Source organism: Syngnathus acus, chromosome 13 (genome assembly GCF_901709675.1).
Source record: "Syngnathus acus chromosome 13, fSynAcu1.2, whole genome shotgun sequence".
NCBI lineage: Eukaryota > Metazoa > Chordata > Actinopteri > Syngnathiformes > Syngnathidae > Syngnathus > Syngnathus acus.
In genome coordinates, this window is record NC_051098.1 from 2857928 (window position 1) to 2879997 (window position 22070).

Here is a 22070-nt window from a genome sequence, read left to right on the forward strand (position 1 = left end):
CCACTGAGCCATGAAACTTGTCCGAGAGCTCCTCTGTTGTGGGGCAGCGGGTACTTATGCGGAATAACCACTTTGTTTACCTGCCTGAGATCGATGCAGGGGCGTAGGCCGCCCGTCTTCTTCTGTGCCACCACCAGTTTGGAGATCCACTGTGATGCGTCCACCCGCTCAATGATGCCTGCGTCCAGGAGTTTCTGCAGCTCGGTCGTGATATCGTCACATAGGGCGAGGGGCAGGTGGCGAAGAGGCTGGATGACTGGGGCCCACAGCTGGATCTAGGAGCGGCTGTTGGTCAAAGGCAGTGAGGAATCCCAGCCCGGTGATCAGTGGAAGCCAGTGGTGCTGCCAGAGCAAGGCCACCGTCAGTATGGTGGCGCCCAAGTTGTCCGTGATGGAGAAGCCCAGGGCACTAAACAGGTCGAATCCAAAAAGGTTGGTCCCATGGCGAGACACCTGAAAGGTGAATGCAGGGAGAGTTCTGGAGCCATAGCGCACCGCAGAGGTGGCAGTACCAACCTTGCCAATCTTAACCTGCCCATAGCCGTACAGGTCCTCTGCACCCGGCTCAATCGTCAGTCAGGGAAAGAGCCGACGGACTGTGGATACATTTAGAAGGGGCCTGGAGGCTGCAGTGTCCAGCAGCACACACCATCCAGCTCCACTGTGCACCATTTAAACAGCTTCGTACTGGAACCCACAGAGTGGATGGTGGTGTGGCTGGAAGCAGTGGATGAGCGAGACCTAGGGCTGGCAGGGGTGGGCGCAGAGTGGCACACTCTGGAGAAGTGGTTTAACTACCACACCGCTGGCACCTCTGCCCCATTGGCCGGACAGGCAGGCACTCGTATAAGGGTGTGATGAAGAGCCACAATTCCCACAGTTTAGTAGATTAATCTCCCTTAATCGATGGATTGCTGGTTTCTGTTAAGAAGCAGGGACTGTATTTTGTAGATAACTGGTCCTCCTTCTGGGGCCGTCCCGACCTGCTGAGGAAGGACGGCCTTCATCCTAACCATGAAGGTGCCTTCACTCTTTCAAGGAACATAGATTACTGTTTGAGCCATTCATGACAGGTCACTTTAGAGCAGGCTGGGTCACAAGTGACTAGGCCACCTGTTAAGATGGGTTTGGAGTCTGTTAAGTTAAAGTCAACTAGCGCTAGGCTAGATTCCCAGCATGCACATAAGCTCCTTGTGTAGACTAGAGCGTCACAGTTTGAATAGTGCCACAACATACATTGACACACTTTCTACTGAGATAGTAGACAAATCCAATTACTCCACCCTGACCGGTCTCACTGATGGAACGGTGCCTGTTCCGGATAATATTACATGTTTGCCGAGTATTAACTATAAAATTCTTATGGTCGTATCTTCCTGCCGTGCTAATAAACATTTTAGAGGTAATATCGAGCCTAGACAACACAATCTTACTCGTATTTCGTTTAAAAATCCTCCGATAGATACGAACCCTGATCTACCGATTAGACTCAAACTCGGTTTTATGAATATTAGATCACTTCACACGAAAGCAGTACTCGTTAATGACCTCATCACATAACACAATCTAAACATTTTTGGTCTTTGCGAGACCTGGATGAAACCTAATGAGCTGCTGCCACTTAATAAGGCCTCGCCTCCAAATTTTGTGAGCTCGCATGTGGCGCGTCCTCGTAAAACGGGTGGGGGTGTCGCCCTTATCTCTAATTCTGATCTTAGATTTAGGCCTCGTTCGATTAACGTATTTAAAACATTTGAAGTTCTCATTGTCCGATCCACAGCTCTACGCGTCGTTTTATCTTGCTGTTATTTACCGTCCACCCGGGGCTTACTCTGGTTTCCTGGATGAATTTTCAGAATTCGTGGCTGATCTAGTGACAAATCCGGTTAATATAATAATTATGGGGGATTTCAATACCTACATAAATTTACCGTTAGAGCCACTTACTTTGGCGTTTCAGACTTTAATTGATACGTTTGGTTTTACGCAAGCCATAAAGGCAGCAACACATAAGAATGGAAATACCTTAGATCTGGTATTATCCCAAGGACTGGCAACCTCAAATATAACAGTACTGCCATACACTACTGTTATATCTGATCACTACTTGATAAAATTTGAAATTTTAGTTCTCTGTCAAAGACAAGAGCGCAATCAAAATTACAGCAGCTGTAATATTAACTCCGTAACTGTGACTGCGCTATCTGAGTTACTGCCGTCGGCAATTGCCATACTTCCTGCATATATCGGCTCAATTGATTTTCTTACGGATGAATTCAATGCGACATTGTTAAATGCCATCGACTGTAGCGCGACTGAAAACTCGCTGTAGAAAGCCTACTCCATGGTTCACAGATGAAACTCGTACGCTTAAGCAATTAGAAAGCATGAGTGCAAAGGGCGTTTAACCAAACTTGATGTTTTCCATCAGCCTTGGCGTGACAGCCTCCTGAAATACAAAGATGCGCTTATCTTAGCAAAAAATAATTATTTCTTGCAAATTATTCATCTCAATAAAAACAATCCTAAATACTTATTTGATACAGTGGCAAAGCTAACACTACGCCAGCCGACCTCCGATAGCTCCTTCCACTCAGCCGACGAGTTCATGAAATTTTTCGCTTGAACGATTGAATCCATTAGGGATGAGATCAAGATGACCATTCCAATCACTCAGTCGAGACCGCCGTTTACGGCCGCTGACGATCATGCACCCTCTCAAATTTTAAAAGCGTGTCCCTTGAAAGGCTGACACAATTGGTTAGTGCGGCTAAGCAAACAACGTGTTTACTCGACCCGCTTCCAGCCAAACTATTTAAAGAATTATTTCAAACTTTAGGACCGTCCATCTTAAATATAATTAATCTGTCTGTCTCCTCTGGTATAGTGCCAACAGCCTTTAAAACCGCTATCATTAAAGTGACCAAATCTCAACCCGGACTGTCTCAGTAATTATAGGCCGGTTTCAAATCTCCCATTCATAGCAAAACTTCTTGAAAAAGTTGCTTATTGATTACATGGTCGCCAATAATTGATTTGAATTTTTTCAGTCTGGTTTTAGAGCTAATCATTCGACCGAGACAGCACTTGCTAAAGTGACTAATGATCTCCTCATAGCTATGGATTCAAACACTTCATCTGTCTTATTATTCAGGGATGAAAATGGCAAATGTGAAAAAGCACGGAAAAGTAGCGGGGGGGGGGATATGGAATATATATCGGGGCCGCTCCCCCGATATATAAAAAAAATATTTTCTCAACGGATTTACACGAACGAACACGAAACACGGAAATCTGCGGATCCGCGGAAAATTCTCATCCCTGATTATTACTCGATCTTAGTGCTGCCTTCGACACTGTAGACTTTGATATTTTATTAGAGCGCCTTAAAAGCTGTGTTGGTATTTCAGGGTCAGCACTACGCTTGTTCTATTCCTATCTATCAGACAGGACTCACCGAGTGGTCCATGGCAATGCGAACTCTAAGCTCTATAGCGTTACGTGTGGTGTCCCGCAGGGGTCGATACTCGGACCAATTCTATTTAATATTTATATGATTCCACTTGGGGACATAATACGTAAATATAACATTAGTTTTCAATGTTACGCGGATGACACTCAATTATATATGCCGTTATTGATGACAAATCCGGGACTGTTGTAATCTTGACGCATGTCTTGCGGAGATCAAACAATGGATGTCTCTCAATTTCCTTCGTATTAACCCAGATAAAACTGAGATGTTGATAATTGGTCCAGCTCGTTATCACCACTTATTTAAGGAAACCACTATAATTATGGATAACGGTACTATCACTCAGAGCGATACTGTAACTAATCTCGGGGTAATATTTGACCAAACGCTCTCCTTTCAAAAGCAAAAATAATTGGAATTCCATTTTTTCGCCTCCGTAATATTGCTAAGATTCGTCCGATTTTCTCAACCGGTGATGCAGAAACTATTATATATGCGTTTATTACGTCGCGCCTGGATTACTGTAACACATTATTCTCTGGTCTTCCTAAATCCAGTATCAAAAGTGTACAGTTAGTACAAAATGCTGCTGCAAGGCTGTTCTCACGGACAAGAAAATTTGATCACATTACCCCAATATTAGCCAACTTACATTGGATCCCGGTCCATTTAAGATGTGACTTGAAGGCTCTTCTATTAACCTATAAATCATTGCATGGCTTAGCGCCTTTGTATCTCGTCGGCCTAGTTGTTCCTTACGTTCTGTCCCGTAACCTCCGCTCACAAAATGCTAGGCTTTTAGTGACCCAGAGGGCCAAAAAGATGTCTGCAGGGTCTAGAGCATTTTCTATTCGGGCTCCAGAGCTTTGGAATGCCCTACCAATGGATATTAGAACTGCTACCTCATTAGAAACATTTAACGTTTAAAGACGCATTTTTATGATATTAAAGTTAAAGTTAAAGTTAAAGTCCCAATGATCGTCACACACACACATGGGTGTGGTGAAATTTATCCTCTGCATTTAACCCATCCCCGTGTGATTTTAATCCATCCCCTGGGGGAGAGGGGAGCAGTGAGCAGCAGCGGTGCCGCGCTCGGGAATCAGTTGGTGATCTAACCCCCCAATTCCAACCCTTAATGCTGAGTGCCAAGCAGGGAGGCAATGGGTCCCATTTTTATAGTCTTTGGTATGACCCGGCCGGGGTTTGGACCCACAACCTTCCAGTCTCAGGGCGGACACTCTACCACTAGGCCACTGAGCTGGTATGATATGGCCTTTAATTAACCTGTGGTGGCCGATTCAGCTGGAGTTTGTGTGTTCGCTTTAAAATGTTTTAAAAAGTGTTTAAAATACAATAACGTATTTAAAAGTACAAGAGAGGGTATAAAAATAAAATTCTAAAAGTCTTGTGCGGATGCGCTCGCGCTGGGCCACGTCAGTCAGCCAGCACTCAAGAGCAGACAGGAGCCGTGACACTTTAAAATGTTTTAAAAAGTGTTTGAAATACAATAACGTATTTAAAAGTGCAATAGAGTGTATAACAATACAATTATAAGTCTTGTGCGGGTGCGGATGCGCTCGCACTGGGCCGCGGGGGCACGTCAGTCAGAGAGAGAGGAGCCAGACACGTTTACACTTCAAAAAAGGTTCAGAAAAGTCTTGTGTGGATACTGTAACAATATATTTACTCATATTTATTTTCTTATTTATTTAAATAAATAAGAATATTTCTGCAAGTCAGTTTGACTTTTACAAAAGTGTTTAAAAATACAAGTGTTCAAAAAACAATAAAGTGTATAAAACTACAATAAAGGTTCATAAAAGTCTTGTGCATATATTGTATATAGTTAATCTTATTTATTTTCTTTATTTTCCTATTTATTTAAATAAAGAATGTTCATGAAAATCAGTTTTGACTTGAAAATGTTTACTAAAGTGTTTAAGAATACAAAGAACATTTAAAAGTACAATATACAGTGTTTAAAGACGCAATAAAATACAATAAAAGTTCATAAAAGTCTTTTATGGATATTGTAACTATATATTTTCTCTACATCGCGGACTTTCACCTATCGCGGGTGGTCTTGGAACCAATTATCCGCGATAAACGAGGGATTACTGTAAACCGAAAGTAAATCTTCGAGGGCACTTCCTGTTTCCAGTAAAGAATCGGGAGTGTGACATTATGCAGCAGCGCGATGAAAAACAGCCCAACCTCAAACGCATCATCGCGAAGTTAAGAAGTCAAACAGTTCAAGTAAATTACCCGGTGTTACTTGTGTATTTGATTTGCATGTTTTGTAAACCTGAGTTTTGTCCCCACGGGGTTCGCGGGCGTGCTGGAGCCTATCCCAGAAGTCATCGGGCAGTAGGCAGGGGACACCCTGTACCGGTTGCCAGCCAATCGTAGGGCACACAGAGACTGACCATCCATAACTGGCACTCACAACTTGGGGCAATTTGGAGTGCTCAATCGGCCTTTCAAGCATGTTTTTGGGATGTGTGAGGAAACCGGAGTGCCCGGCGAAAACCCACGCGGGCACGGGAGAACATGCAAACTCCACACAGGGAGTGTCGGAGGTGGAATCGAACCCGCACCCACCTAACTGTGAGCCAGTGCGTCACCGTGCCGCCCATTTGTACAAAACTAGTGCAATGTAAAACAACATGACACAAGCTTTGCTGTTGACACACATTAGGAAATGGGCAAATCATAAAATGTGATGTTTTACTTTCATAATTTATTCATAATTTCACACTTAATGGGTGTGCAGACAATTGAAAATGCCTCTTCCTACCTTATGTTTCCTTTAAAATTGGAAAAGAAAGCAATACTAGCTATGCGTTTAGAGATGCTCTAAATTGCTAAGGTCACTGTTTCAGACAGCTCTAACAGACTGGCCCAGTATAGTGAATCCTCTTGCAGCATATGATAAACATGTGACCATTTTACAGTATGATGCTTTTACTACCTCATTATTAAGGTCATACCGCACATTATACATGAACTATTTAGCATAAAATTAATTGAGCTGGTAGACAAGATTGCTTTGTGTTTGTTAAACAGATTAACTGTAAATGTGTTCACTCAACTGACTAAAATGTTATTAAGTTAATGTTGCTTATTGTCCTTTCACAGAAGCACACTCTGAGCTCGAGCACACATGCTTTTGAAGACTGATCTAGTGTGTTTACTCAAGTTGAGTATATGTTTTTTTGTTGTTGCCACTAGATCTATCTGATCATTTGAATCTCATCTGTTGGAGGAGGTAAAACGTGCAGGATAGTGGTCATCAAGGACTGCCCAGTAACACTCAGATAATATAACTTGTAAATGAAAATGTACAATTGCATTCTTACTGATGGTATGTGGATTTAGAGCTTCTCCCATGCTTATAGGTACAACTGTATACCTCACACTAGCAAATTCTGACCAGAAGAATAGAAAATAATAATAAGAAATAATACAACACTCCAGAGAAATCAAAGTTACGTCTTGTCAAGTTTGGTGCTCTTTGCAAGTGGCAACGCAAGATGGCCGCCAGTAGCTTCACGAGTGAGCGGCCTTGTTTGTCCTTTTTGTGCATCTATGGCTGACAGTGACCCAACTTTTCTCCACTACTGAATAATTACTGTACAAGGGTTTTAATTAAAGAGATTTTTAATTGACATCCCTCCTTGTCAACCTTCCAACATCTTGTCAATTACTTCAGTTCATAAGGACAATGATTGTGGTTAGGTTAGTTTTTGTGCTTTTAACAGTTGCTATGACTAAATGGCATTTGCTTTGTCTCGTAACACCATCCATCCATCCATCCATTTTCTATACCGTTTGTCCCCACGGGGGTCGCCAGTTCTGCTTAAAGTTCTGAAAATTAATCGTTGCTTTGGTAATTGCTAGTAATTATAATTGTTAAAAATTTGTTTGTTTTCAGCCTCACCACCAAGAATTTGGTTTGGCATAATCTTATCGGTTTTATAATGCCATAAAATATATCAATTCTACACATTATTTCTGTATGTTTTATGTCAGAGGCACCCTATGCAGTGACGTGCGGTGAGGTTCATGACTGGGGAGGCACTGACAAATGTTGATTAACACCTACACAGAAGCAATAATGGGAAAAGGAATGATTGTGAATGAAGTATGAGTACCTAATAATGCGTACTTTAGTACTGATGTGATGTGTAAAATAATCACGCCTTAAGACAATTTGAATCCTAACACAATGAACAACTAGGTTTAAAAATCTGATATATTAAGGTGATGAAGGAATAGCATTTTGATATTATTACGTTTACATTCTACTACATTTGATATTTCCCCGAGTGGGACAAATAAAGCAATATGGCTTGTCTTTTAATATGATGTCAGGAAAGCAGAAATGGTATACTATTAAAATTGGAAAAAAACATCAATTAGGTCGAAATTAGGCCAAGAAAGACAAAATCATGACGCATTAACCATAATGGTTAAGGACATCGCATGCCGCCTACCTGCAGAAATATGGTTATTTATTGATCTGCATACCACATTATTGACGTGAGTCACTCAGAAGCAAGTTATCAACTGTAAACTGTGCTAATTGACCAACATGAGGTGGTAAGGCTGATATTTTTCTTTCCATTACTCCGATTATTTTCTTGTTTTTCTTCCCAAGCATTTGTCATGCATACAAAGTTCTTAGGGGTCGGATCAATAAATTCACCCCTCCCCCTATGAACTGCATGTCATAATGTAAAATGGGCCAGAGAAGGACAGGTTGGGACTTTATTTGGTATCATTATTTGTTGTAATGTGAATTGGACACTGCTTTACACTTGAATTTAGGTTAGGTTTTGCATTTTAAATGTTAATCATAAAAACCTTTTAAAAGATTCTTTTGCCGTTTCAAGTTTTCTTTACAATGTTTAATGCATATGCCTGAATGTTTTCTAGAGGAGATTATTGTAGAGAATTTTTATTACTTGACTTCCACTTCAACAAATGAGAGATTGTTTTAACGTTTTACCACAGAAAAGTTCATCAGTATGAATACTTTCCTAACTTCTTTGTGTGCTTTGTATTAAAACAAAGTATTATTTTTATTTGTGTATTATTTATTATGCTATCATCCCACTGGTCCACTTGACATCAAATAGGGCAACATGACCTTTAACGCCAACTAGTTTGACACCTGTGCACGAGACCACAAAATTACTTAAAATCCCCTGAACTTTTTCGTGTTGTTGTCATTCAGAATGTAACACATGTACTGTGCCAAAGAAAATCTTCAAGGAAGATTCTATATAAAATGTTATTAAATGTGGAAAAAGAACTGGATAAAGAGATCAGTGTTGAGCTGTGCAGTCTGATAAGTTTGGAGCTCCCTGCAGATGAAAGACACATTCCTACTCTGCATGTTGCTGTGTTCCTCAGACAGATTTCCAGCTGGGAACTGCTCTAATCACCTGGCAACAATATTGACATAGAAATAGAAACTCTGGAGAGGACAAGACTCCAGCTCGCTGCCTTTTACACATGCATCTGGCTGTCAGAGTTCACGTACACACTGTAGGAGGAAAGACACGTTACATGTATATTATGGAAAATTCTGGAATAATTTATATATTGTAACAGGTGCAAGACCCAATACTTGTTAACCACACAAATAACTCGCTAATGTGGTGGCTTTTGTATTGGCGTTGGTGTTTTATACATACACACATGTCACGTTTAATGCAGGATTTGGACCCAGAAGCAGACAGTAGACATGGGAAACCAAAAAGTATTTATGTACAAAATTTCAAAGTAACAACAGAGAGCAGACCTGGATGCCGAAAGCATAGATGGCAAAACGTTCTGGCAAGGTGTAACTGAGTCACTCAAGTATATATATAGAACATTATGTATCTAATTCTATGTGAACAAATAAACCAAGTCACTAACATAATGATCGTCTATGCGACCAATAAAGGGCCAAAGCCACTAACATAATCAAGGACCGACAGTCATAAAGGACAAAGCCAGTAACATAATCAAGGACCGACAGTCATAAAGGACCAACAGTCATAACAGTAACCTCTCCTCAACTGGCACCACCTGAACTCAAGTATATATAGAGAAAATTATGTATCTACTCCTATGTGAACAAATAACAAAGTCATCACTAACATAATCAATGATCGTCTATGTCAGTGGTTCTCAAATGGGGGTACCCTGAGGGTACGAGGATGTACTCCAGGGGGTACGTGAGACTCGGCGGCGCACTGGGTAGCACGTCCGCCTCACAGTTAGGAGGGTGCGGGTTCGATTCCACCTCCGGCCCTCCCTGTGTGGAGTTTGCATGTTCTCCCCGGGCCCGCATGGGTTTTCTCCGGGCACTCCGGTTTCCTCCCACATCCCAAAAACATGCTTGGTAGGCCAATTGAAGACTCCAAATTGTCCCTAGGTGTGAGTGCGAGTGCAAATGGTTGTTTGTCTCTGTGTGCCCTGCGATTGGCTGGCAACCGGTTCAGGGTGTCCCCCGCCTACTGCCCGATGACGGCTGGGATAGGCTCCAGCACTCCCGCGACCCCCGTGGGGACTAAGCGGTTCAGAACATGGATGGATGGATAAACGGACTCTCCACAAACCAATGGCAGTCACCTGCGGCTGCCTTGATGACGCACTGTAACAGGGAGATGTGGCTACAGCATAGCAGCGATGCTGCTGTTCAAAACACGGAGAAACAAGTAAACATGAAAGCAAAACCAGAGCCGACGAAGTACCAACAGTCAGAGGCGTAGCCAAGCCGGGGCGAGCCGGGGCGGCGCCCCGGTTAGGACTCCCTGCGCCCCGGTTGAAAAAAATCGAGCTTTTTCGATTCTTCATTTTCATGCCGTTTTTTTCTTTCGGTCTTGCGCGAATGTGCTTGCGCTATTCTATGTGCGCGATGTTATCCATTCACCGTTTGCCTCCCGGACCCGGATGTTGTTTTAGCGATCAGCGAACGGCGTGGGTGATGTTCGATTTTTTTTCCTGTGGGCGTGCGCCCCTACTGGAAAAATTCCTGGCTACGCCTCTGCTGACAGTACATGGAAGACTATTGTTTGATGGGATTTACGTCCACAAGTTGTAACCCTGTTAGGTTTATTTTGCTAAACAACTCACAAATAATGAAGAGAGGATGTTTCCGGTTTCTTGCAAGGAGAATAGGAGAGCTTAAAGGTTCCCACAATTCTGATCAGCTTCTCCTATCCACCTTACTTTTATTCATTTAGAGGTCCCTAGTTACAAAATAGGCGGTGCCCCTAAAGGATGGGGAATCAACAAGATCAGCAAAACGGCCTCCGTCCCTGGCAGGTTTTCTCATGTATTTTGGCAGCGTAAACACAAGCAGACATTTGCAGATAAGCTCTTTTTGCACGTCATGTCATCATAAAAACATTTCATTTCTTCATATCACTAAATAGCAGAAAGGTCGTCCTTGGCCGTTCCTCATCTCTTCGGCCAGCTTGGTGTCGACAGCTTTCGATTCCTCAACTCCCTCTGACCTTTATTCCACATCAAAAAACACTCTTCCCACAGCAACCAGAATATAAATTGTTAAGCCACTGCATTCATAAATGTATAATCAATCATAATGAAATCATTACTCCATCATTCCCCCCTTTTATTATTTTGATTCTACATTCGCCCCCAGAAAATATCCTTAAAAAGTCTTCCGGTATTGGATTTATTTAGTCAATTCATCGACCCGTTGACCAATGTAGTTCTCATACACATTTTGGGGTCGAGACGCAGTATTCAGGATAGGAAGGTATCCTCCCCCAACACCCCGAGCCGCAGCAGCATCACCGCTCCCCAGTTCCGGAATCGCCAGCATCGGGTACACTTCCGATAACGTAGAATACGTGGGCGCTATGGCCGTAGAGATAAGCCGATTTAGCAGAGCGCAGATGCAGGGGATACAGCAACAACCACACAAAGTGAGGAGAGCTGTGAAAACAGAGATTGATACCGAAATAGAATACACCAAATTTTTATATTTCCCAAAAGTCTTGTCGAACCAATCAGACCAAATGGAGGTGTCCACCCCTGAGTGATCCTTCAGCCTGCGATTTAGCATCCGGAGTCCCTTTATGGGACTCCTTTCAGGTGCAGTGTTATCAGGAATAAATGTACAACATTCACAATGTTTGAAACATAAATGTGTCTGTCAGGTACACCGCTACAAGTTGTTTAACTTTAATAAATCAAACACTGATGGGACAATCCTGTACCTCTTTCTTTTCGACCAGAAATGTGTTGCGCTGGTCAGGGGGTACTTGGCTGAAAAAATATTTCGAAGGAGGTACATCACTGAAAATAATTTGAGAACCACTGGTCTATGTGACCAATAAAGGTCAAAAGTCACTAACATAATCAAGGACCGACAGTCATAACAGTAGCCCTCCCCCTCCACTGGCATCGCCTGGTGCCTTACCAGGCTTATGAGGGAATTCACGGTAGAAGTCCTGGAGGCGGAAAGGGTCGAGGATAAGGGACCTCAAGATCCAGGAGGGTTCCTCGGGACTGTAACCGTACCAGTCACCCAAATACTGAAATACCGGGAACGTTCATCCAAAATCTTGGGGAGAGTTTAAGCAGGGTGAACGTCAATGACCAGTGGTGGGGCAGGGGGCTCAGAAAGAGGGCTGAGGGGACTAGAGGAGACCAGCTTCAGGAGAGAGACATAAAAAGTGGGGTGGACCCGTAGGTCACAGTTGGAGAGCCAAAACATCTGCCTGGAGCAGTAGGATCGACGTCTGTCAGCCAGTTGACGGTTGCGCTGGGCTGTGCAGGACACTGCAGCTCTGGCATATCTCCAGACGGTGCGACATCGTCGAAGATGAGCACTGACAGAGGGAACAGTGACCTCGTGTTCCTGGGAGGGGAAAAATGGAGGCTGATATCCATAGGTGACCATGAAAGGAGACATGCCCGTGGAAGAGGAAGTGAGGGAATTGTGGGAATATTCGACCCAAAGAAGGTGTTTACTCTAAGAGGCTGGATGGTAGGCCAAAACAGACCTTAGCGCAGACTCCAGGTCTTGATTGTCTCTCTCTGACTGTTCATTGGTTTGGGGATGATAACCAGAAGACAGGCTAGAGCAGGCGTCGGGAACCTATGGCTCGCGAGCCAGATATGGCTCTTTTGGTGACGTTATTAAAAGGAATACATTAGTACACTCAAAAAATCGTTGGCCTTAATTAAAATACATGCATTTAATTGTATCTAGCCTATCGGTTTTTTTTAAATGGTATGGCTCTCACGGGAAGTTATTTGTAAAATATGGGCATGTATCGCTCTGTCCGCCAAAAAGGTTCCCAACCCCTGGGCTAGAGGATGCCCCCAGAGCCCTATAGAAAGCTTGCCATACCTGGGAAGTGAACTGGGGACCCTGGTCAGAAACAATGTCAATGGGGATGCCATGAAGCTTGAAGACATCATCCATCATTATGTCGGCAGTCTCAATGGCGGAGGAAAGTTTGGGCAATGGAACGAAATGAACCATCGTGGCAAATCTGTCAACCACGGTCAATATGACCATGTTTCCATCTGAGGGAGGCAGACCAGTGATGAAATCAGTCAACAGTGAGAGGTTGTAGTAGATCCGTGGGGCGATGGTGAGAGGATTTCCCCCGAGAGCAAACCAGACAGGTGGCGACGAACTCCCTGGCATCTATTTTTGTCTCATCAGACCACATGATGTGGTCTGATGAGACAAAAACAGAACTTTTTGGTTTAAACCACTTGTCGTGTTTGGAGGAAGAAGAATGATGAGTACAACCCCAAGAACACCATCCCAACTGTGAAGCATGGTGGTGGAAAAATCATTCTTTGGGGATGCTTTTCTGCAAAGGGAACACGACAACTGCACCGTATTCAGGGAAGGATGGATGGGGTCATGTATCATGAGATCTTGGCCAACAACCTCCTTCCCTCAGTAAGAGCATTGAAGATGGGTCGCAGCTGGGTCCTCCAGCATGACAACGACCCAAAACACATAGCCTGGGCAACTAAGGAGTGGCTCCGTAGGAAACATCTCAAGGTCCTGGAATGACCTAGCCAGTCTCCAGACCTGAATCCAAGAGAGAATCTTGGGAGGAAGCTTAAAGTCCATGTGGCCCAGCGACAGCACCGAAACCTGAAGGCTCTGGAGAAGATCTGTATGAAGGAGTGGGCCAAAATCCCTGCTGCAGTGTGTGCAAACCTGGTCAAGAACTACAGGAAACATCTGATCTCTGTAATAGCAAACAAAGGTTTCTGCACCAAATATTAAGTTCTGTTTTTCTGATGTATCAAATACTTATTTCATGCAATGAAATGAAAATTAATTACAGTGGAGCCTCGGTTTTCGACCACAATCCGTTCCAGAAGGCTGTTCGAGAAGTGAATCGTTCGAACTCCGAATCATGTTTTCCAATTACAAATAATGGAAGAAAATTAGTCCGTTCCAAGCAAAAAAAACACCTTTTTTTAAGCATTTTTTTCATTTGCGCATTTTTGTCCGATCGTGCAACTGCAGCGCACCGCCGACCGCGCAACCGTAGCGCGTCGCCGACCGCGCAACTGCACCGCGCTGGTCGCATTATTGTGACAGCCATCGCTGTAATTTAGAAACTATTTTTAAAGTTCTGATGTACTTTCCAAAATTTAAGTGGACCTCAGTGCGCAGGGAGCTTAATTTTGTCCGATCGTGCAACTACAGTGCACCGTCGAACGCGCAACCATAGCGCGCCGCCGACCGCGCAACTACACCGCGCTGGTCGCATTATTGTGACAGAGCGGTTGCTAAAATTTAGAAAATATTTTTAAAGTCCTAATGGACTTACCAAAATTTAAGTGGACCTCAGTGCACAGGGAGTTTAATTTGGTCCGATTGCGCAAGCGCAGCGCGCCGGGCTCTCACTGTCGCATTGCTTTAGGAGGGTCTTTGTGTTTTAGGATGGCTTTACTGCTCCCACTTGCTTCCTTTGGAGGCATGATCAGAGTTGATGCAATCCTCAGAGTAACGAGAATGTAATGACGAACGGAGACAGTTAGCATGCGGGTCCTCTCGGTCATCTCGCGAGGTTCGACAACCGAATTTCGTCCGACATCCGAAGCAAAAAAATCTCAAATTTTTTGTTCGAATACCGATTTGTTCGAGAACCGGGACGTTCGAAAACCGAGGCTCCACTGTATTTAAAAACCATACAAATCACAGTTGAAGATTCAAGATTCAAGAGTTTTTATTCGCCATGTTTGAGCATGCCAAACAAGGAATTTGACTTAGGTACATCACAGCCTCTGTTCAACATTTAGGTGACTAACAACACTCAGGACATGTGAAAAGTGACAAATATTCTCAAACAGCCCCTGATCTTAAACTCCCAGGAGGGCAAGGAAAAACTCAAAACTCCAACTAGGGGAAATGAGAAACCTTGAGGAGAGACCACAGATGGGATGGTCCCTCTTCCAGGATGACTAGGCTGCAATGGATGCAGAGAGGACACATAGTACAAACAGTCCAAGATGGCGGCGCCCCAGTTGGCCGCGGCCGCGACGGCCCTCGACAACCGACGAGTGTTTTCACAAAATATGTCGCCTAGGACACTACAAACAACACAAAGTTTAGTTTATCCATCCAGTAGATTAGTGTATGATCGCCAGCGCCTGCTGGAGGTACGGTCATCAAGTGTTTTCGGACTCGTAGCCACAACTACCCTAGTCTGTTTACGTAGCCTCGGAGTGCTTAGGGCGTTAGCCCCAGAAGCTCACGATGCAGCGGGCTCGCCGGGCAGCACACGCCGGAGGAGGAGTAAGCGTAGGCGGTGTGACCGGCGGCGAAAGCGCGGCTGTCGAGGTGGGCTAACGGCTAAGCTTAAAGCTAACCCCTACAAACCGCTGCTTCCATCCATCTTCCTCTCCAACGTCCGCTCACTGGATAATAAAATGGACCATCTACAACTGGAACTCTCTTCAAAGAGGGAGGTTAGAAACTGCTGCGCTCTCATCCTGACGGAGACATGGCTGAACTCATCAATACCGGACAACGCCGTTAGCCTGGAGGGGCTCGCTACATTCCGCGCCGACAGAAACAGCGAGCTAAGCGGTAAATCCCGAGGAGGTGGGCTGTGTGTCTACATCAACAACAACTGGTGCAAAAATGCTAGATCTGTCGCCAGCTTCTGCTCTTCGGACATCGAGCTTTTGACTGTTAACTGCAGACCCTTCTACCTGCCCAGAGAGTTTACTGTTGTTAGCATCACGGCTGTGTATGTGCCTCCTAGCGCTAATACTAAAGAGGCCATGAGTGTTCTCTATCGGACAATCAGTGAGCTGCAATCCACGCACACAGAGGGTGTTTTCATCATTGCTGGGGACTTCAACCAGGCTAACATGAAGACTATTCTCCCTCATTTTTACCAACACGTGGATTTTCCAACTCGGGGAGAGAACACTCTGGACTTGGTTTACACCAATATAAAGGATGCATTCAGAGCAGCCCCCCGCCCCCACCTCGGCTCTTCAGACCACCTATCTGTTATGCTAATCCCTGCATACAGGCCCCTGCTGATCAGAGCAAAACCCACAGTGAAGCAGGTGAGGGTGTGGTCTGAGGGGGCCATGGAGGCACTCCAGGACTGCTTTGAGTGCTCTGACTGGGACATGTTCAAATCAGCAGCAACATATGACAATCAGATCGACATTGATGAGTACGCCATGACTGTGTCAGCCTACATCAACAAATGCACCGAGGACGTCAGCACCACTAAGAACATCATCACCCGAGCCAACCAACGACCCTGGATGACTGAGGAGGTACGTCATACGCTACGAGCACGGAACTCAGCCTTCAAGTCTGGCGACAAGGAGGCACTGAGGACAGCGAGAGCCAACTTGAACCGTGCCATCAGGCTAGCGAAGCGAAGCCACAGTCGAAAAATTCAGGATTTTTTCCACGACGCCAATAACACCAGGAGTATGTGGCAAGGCATACGGGCGATCATGGACTACAACTTACCCTCCCCCCCGGTGGGCGAGGTTGATGCTGACTTCCTAAATGGTCTAAATAACTTCTTTGGGCGTTTTGAGGCACTAAACAGCACTCCTGCAGTTAAAACTGTTCCCCACCAGGAAGAGGAGGCCCTCTGCCTTGACTCAGCCGACGTGTGGAAGACTCTGAGAAGAGTCAACCCACGTAAGGCCCCAGGCCCCGACAACATACCTGGGGGGGTGTTCAAGGAATGTGCAGGCCAGCTGGCTGGTGTCATCACAGACATTTTTAACATCTCGCTGAACCAAGCCAAAGTGCCAGTATGCTTCAAGGCTGCCTCCATCATTCCGGTGCCGAAGAAACCTCAAATCACCTCATTGAATGACTACAGACCTGTGGCACTGACTCCCATCATGATGAAGTGCTTCGAAAGGCTGCTCAAAGAACACATCGTCTCCAGACTCCCCCCAACATTCGATCCGTTCCAGTTTGCCTACCGGCAGAACCGCTCTACTGAGGATGCCATCTCCTCCGTTCTTCACCTGAGCCTGGCTCACCTGGAGGAGAGGAACACCCACGTGCGGTTGCTGTTCCTGGACTTCAGCTCAGCGTTTAACACCATCATTCCACAACATCTGGTGGAAAAACTGGAACACCTGGGCTTCAGCACCCCCCTTCGAAACTGGCTGCTAGACTTCCTCACCAACAGACCTCAGTCAGTCCGGGTCGGACAGAACACCTCAGATGTCATCACCCTCAGCACAGGCTCCCCTCAGGGCTGCGTCCTGAGCCCCCTGCTGTTCACCCTGATGACACACGACTGCGCCCCCAGGTTCACCACCAATCACATCGTGAAGTTTGCAGACGACACAACGGTGGTGGGCCTCATCAGGGACAACAACGACCTGGACTACAGAGAGGAGGTGGAGCAGTTGGTGGGCTGGTGCAGAGAAAATAGCCTGATCCTGAATGTGGAGAAGACGAAGGAGATCATTGTCGACTTCAGGACGAACCAGCCTCACCACGCTCCACTGATCATCAACAGCTCAGCTGTGGAGGTGGTCAGCAGCACTAAATTCCTGGGGGTCCACATCACAGACGACCTCACCTGGACTGTGAACACCACAACACTAGTCAAGAGGGCACAGAAGCGCTTGTACTTCCTGCGGAGGATGAGGAGAGCCCACCTGCCCCCACCCATCATGAGGACGTTCTACCGAAGCACCATAGAGAGCATTCTGACAAGCTGTCTCTCGGTGTGGTGTGGAGGTTGCAGCGCCTCCGATTGGAAGAACCTGAGGAGAGTGGTGAGGACAGCAGAGAGGATCATCGGGGCTCCTCTTCCCTCCATTCAGGACTTGTCATCCCAGCGCTGCGTGTCCCGAGCCCGTAATATTATCAGTGACCCATCACACCCCCACCATGGACTGTTCTCCATGCTGCCCTCTGGGAAGAGGTTTCGCAGCATCCGCTGCAGGTCTACCAGGTTCTGCAATAGTTTTTTCCCTGCTGTCGTCAGACTGTTGAACATTCAAACGTAGCATTCCTCTGCACACTTGTAAATACTGCTTTTGTCTCCTGCACTGTTCACATACTTTATCACTGCTGCACTTTGTATTTTATACTTATCTTATTTCATATTTGTATATAGAATGTCACTTTTTAACCAGCCGCAATACCACTACATTGTTGAAAGCCGTATGCAACGAAATTTCGTTTTGTGTACACCCAGTGTTGACAAAATGACAATAAAGTTTGTCTAAGTCTAAGTCTAAGTCTAGACAATTCAAAAAAGGTGTGGCGAGCAGGATGTTATTGCACAGCAATGACTCTGAGACTCTAAGAGTGGTGTGAGTTCATCAGAGCAACAGCCTGGGGGAAGAAGCTGTCTCTGTGTCTGCTGGTTTTGACGTACAGAGCTCTATAACGCCGTCCGGAGGGGAGTAGTTCAAACAGACTGCAACCTGGGTGAGAAAGGTCTGTAGAGATGTTACTTGCACGTTTCCTGGTCCTGGACAGGTACAAGTCTTGGACAGATGGGAGGTTGATTCCAATTATCTTTTCTGCAGTCCTGATTGTCCGTTGCAGTCTGTGCTTGTCTTGTTTGGAGGCCGATCCAAACCAGACAGTGACGGAGGTGCAGAGGACAGACTGGATGATGGCAGTGTAGAAGGTCTTCAGCAGCTCCCGCGGCAGGTTGAACTTCTTGAGCTGTCTCAGGAAGTACAGCCTCTGCTGGGCCTTCTTCCGGACAGAGTCTATGTGGCCGATCCATTTCAGGTCCCGAGAGATTGTGGTTCCCAGGAACTTGAAGGTGTCTGTGGAGAGAATAGTATTACTGCGGATAGTGAGAGGTGAAAGTGGTGAAGGGTCTCACCTGAAGTCCACTGTCATCTCCACGGTCTTGAGCAGGTTCAGCTCCAGGTGGTTTTGGCGGCACCAGTGGACCAGTCGCTCCACCTCCTGACTGTACGCAGTCTCATCACCGTCCCGGATCAGTCCGATGAGAGTGGTGTCGTCTGCATACTTCAGGAGCTTCACAGGAGAGTCACCTGAGGAGAAATCGTTGATGTAGAGAGAGAAGAGCAGTGGGGAGAGGACGCACCCCTGAGGGACGCCAGTATTGGTGGTCCGGGTGTCAGATGTGATGCTCCCCAGCCTCACATGCTGTCTCCTGTTGGTCAGGAAGCTGGTGATCCACTGACAGGTGGAGGCAGGCACTGCGAGCTGGATGAGCTTCTGTTGGAGGATATCAGGAGCGATGGTGTTGAACGCCGAGCTAAAGTCCACAAACAGAATCCTGGCGTACGTTCCAGGGGTTTCCAGGTGGTGCAGGATGTAGTGCAGTCCCATGTTCACCGCATCATCCACCGACCTGTTTGCCCGGTAGGCAAACTGGAGGGGGTCAAGCAGGGGTTCCGTGACATCCTTCAGGTGGTTCAGCACTAACCTCTCGAAAGATTTCATGACCACAGATGTCAGAGCGACAGGTCTATAGTCATTCAAACCCGTAATGGCGAGCTTCTTGGCCACTGGAACGATGGTGGAGCTCTTGAAGCACGAGGGCACCTCACACAGCTCCAGGGAACGGTTGAAGATCCGTGCAAAGGTGGGTGCCAGCTGCTCAGCACAGACTTTCAAGCAGGAAGGTGACACGCCATCTGGGCCCGGTGCCTTCCTGATCTTTTGTCTCCGGACCATCTGGCGCACTTCCTCCTCGCGGATCTGGAGTGCGGGCGCGGCCTCTGCAAGAGAGAGAGTAGGTGACAACGGTGATGGAGGTGTGGACAGAGCGGTTGTGGGGGGAGGTGAGTACGTTCATTGTGCTGCAGGAGGTCCTGTTGTGTGGGAGGACCGATCAAACCTACAGTAGAACCTGTTTAGCAGGTCAGCAAGCCTTGGGCTCTCCACAGGACGGGGGGGTAGTTTCTTGAAGCCCTTGATGCTCTGCAGACCTTTCCACACTGTTGAGGGATCAGGATTGGCAGAGAGATGTCTCTCCAGGTTCTCCCCGTAACACCTCCTGGCTTTCCTGACCTCTCAGTTCAGTGTGTTTCTGGTCTGCTTGAACACGTCCCGGTCGCCGCTCCTGTAGGCCTCCTCCTTGACTTTGCGCAGCCTCCTGAGGTTCGGTGTAAACCAAGGTTTGTCGTTGCTGTACGTGCAGAAGGTCTTAGTCTGCACACACAGATCCTCACAAAAACTGATGTATGATGTGACAGTGTCAGTGAGTTCATGCAGGTCTGAAGTTGCAGCTTCAAAACCTCCCCAATCGGTGCAGTCAAAGCAGGCTTGTAGGTCCTGCCTGGACTCCACTGTCCACTTCCTCACAGTCCTCACCACAGGCTTAGAAGTTTTTAGTTTCTGCCTGTAGGCCGGGATCAGATGAACTAGACCAGGGGTGGGCAACCGGTCAGAGACTAAGAGCCCCATTTTTTTACTGTGTCCCGCAAAGAGCCACATCTCCCCCCCCCGAAGCGAAGCGAACACGCAGCGTTTGACGTCCCATTAACCCCCCCCCCCCCCCCCCCGGAGCGAAGCGAACGTAAAGGAGCCGCATGAAACACGGCAAAGAGCCGCATGCGGCTCGCGGGCCCGAACGTAAAAGGAGCCGCATGAAACCCGGCAAAGAGCCACATGCGGCTCGCGAGCCGCGGGTTGGCCACTCCTGAACTAGACAGTGGTCCGAGAGTCCTAAAGCTGCACGAGCCACAGAGTGGTATGCATCCTTAATTACGGTGTAGCAGTGGTCCAGTGTCTGTGTCCCTCTGGTGGGACATGTTATGTGCTGTCTGTATCTGGGGAGTTCGTGTGTGAGGTTCGCCCTGTTAAGATCACCCAGAACAGTGATTAGTGAATTTGGTAGAAGTTTCTCCATGTCTGTCACCTGGTCAGCCAGCATCTGCGTGGCTTCACTCTCGCGTGCGTGTGGTGGAATGTAAACAGCCGCCATGACGATCGAGGAGAACTCCCGTGGTGAATAGAACGGCCGGCAGTTTATGAAAAGTGTTTCTAGGAGAGGGCTGCAAGACACTTTCAACACCGTGACATCAGTACACCAACGTTCATTAATGTAGAAACAGAGACCACCTCCCTTTGATTTTCCGGAGAGCTCCGCGCTGCGAAGAGAACCTATGATAGAAATTACAGACTTCTACATGCTTTGCAAGTGGGAAAACCTGAAAAATCAGAAGTGTATCAAATACTTGTTCTCCCCAATGTGTGTGTGTGTGTGTGTGTATATATATATATATATATATATATAATTATTTTTAGCTTTGATAACAAATTAAACATCAAACTTGTGTTTATTTAATTTATTCCAGGATCTTTAAAGATGACAACCAAATCCAATAGCAGCGTTCTGGATGGCAAGGTGTCCTCCACCCCTCTTCTATCATTACCAAAGCGACAACGTCTGGTCACCAAAGATGGACATTGCACCCTTCGTCCCCCGCTGTGTTCCTCTGGCTCGTGGCTCGGAGCGTCAAGCCGAGCCTGGCTGATTGCCCTGCATGACGTGTGGGGACAGTTAGTGGGTCTGCGCTGGAGATGGGTCCTCTTAGCCTTCTGTGCATCGTTTGTGGCCCACTGGCTGCTGTTTGCTTGTCTTTGGTATTTGCTGGCCCACATCAATGGAGACTTGGATGTGCTGGATCATGACGCACCCCCGCAGGGGCATGTGGTTTGTGTGAAACACATCACCAGCTTCACCGCCGCTTTTTCATTCTCCCTTGAGACGCAGCTCACCATCGGCTATGGAACCATGTTCCCCAGTGGGGATTGTCCAAGTGCAATAGCACTGCTGGCTGTGCAGATGCTGCTGGGGCTCATGCTTGAAGCATTCATCACAGGTACACTATTCCGCAACCCTTCTATCGACCAACATGCAACTCAAGACATTTGGAATGAAATGCAAGCCAAGTTGCCAGTAACAAATGAACGGAAAATCATTCCTAGATGATTTTTTGGGGCATTGATACCAAATCCGCCCTCAATTTCTTTTTTCTGACAACAATATAGGTCCATACTCTACAATGTAGAGGGGTGTCAAACTCATTTTTTTCGCGGGCCACATTGTAGTCATAGCTTCTTTCGGAGGGCCAT

At 46.3% G+C, this 22070-nt stretch overlaps 1 protein-coding gene across 2 annotated transcripts in view; it reads left to right on the forward strand.

Moving 5' to 3' along the window:
* kcnj13 (potassium inwardly rectifying channel subfamily J member 13) overlaps positions 1 to 22070 on the forward strand; it is a 61568-nt gene that overhangs the window by 36249 nt on the left and 3249 nt on the right. For both annotated transcript variants that reach the window (XM_037268445.1, XM_037268446.1), the window contains exon 2: positions 21290 to 21817. In XM_037268445.1, the coding sequence (XP_037124340.1) occupies positions 21290 to 21817 (528 nt within the window). The remainder of the gene's footprint in view (positions 1 to 21289; positions 21818 to 22070) is intronic.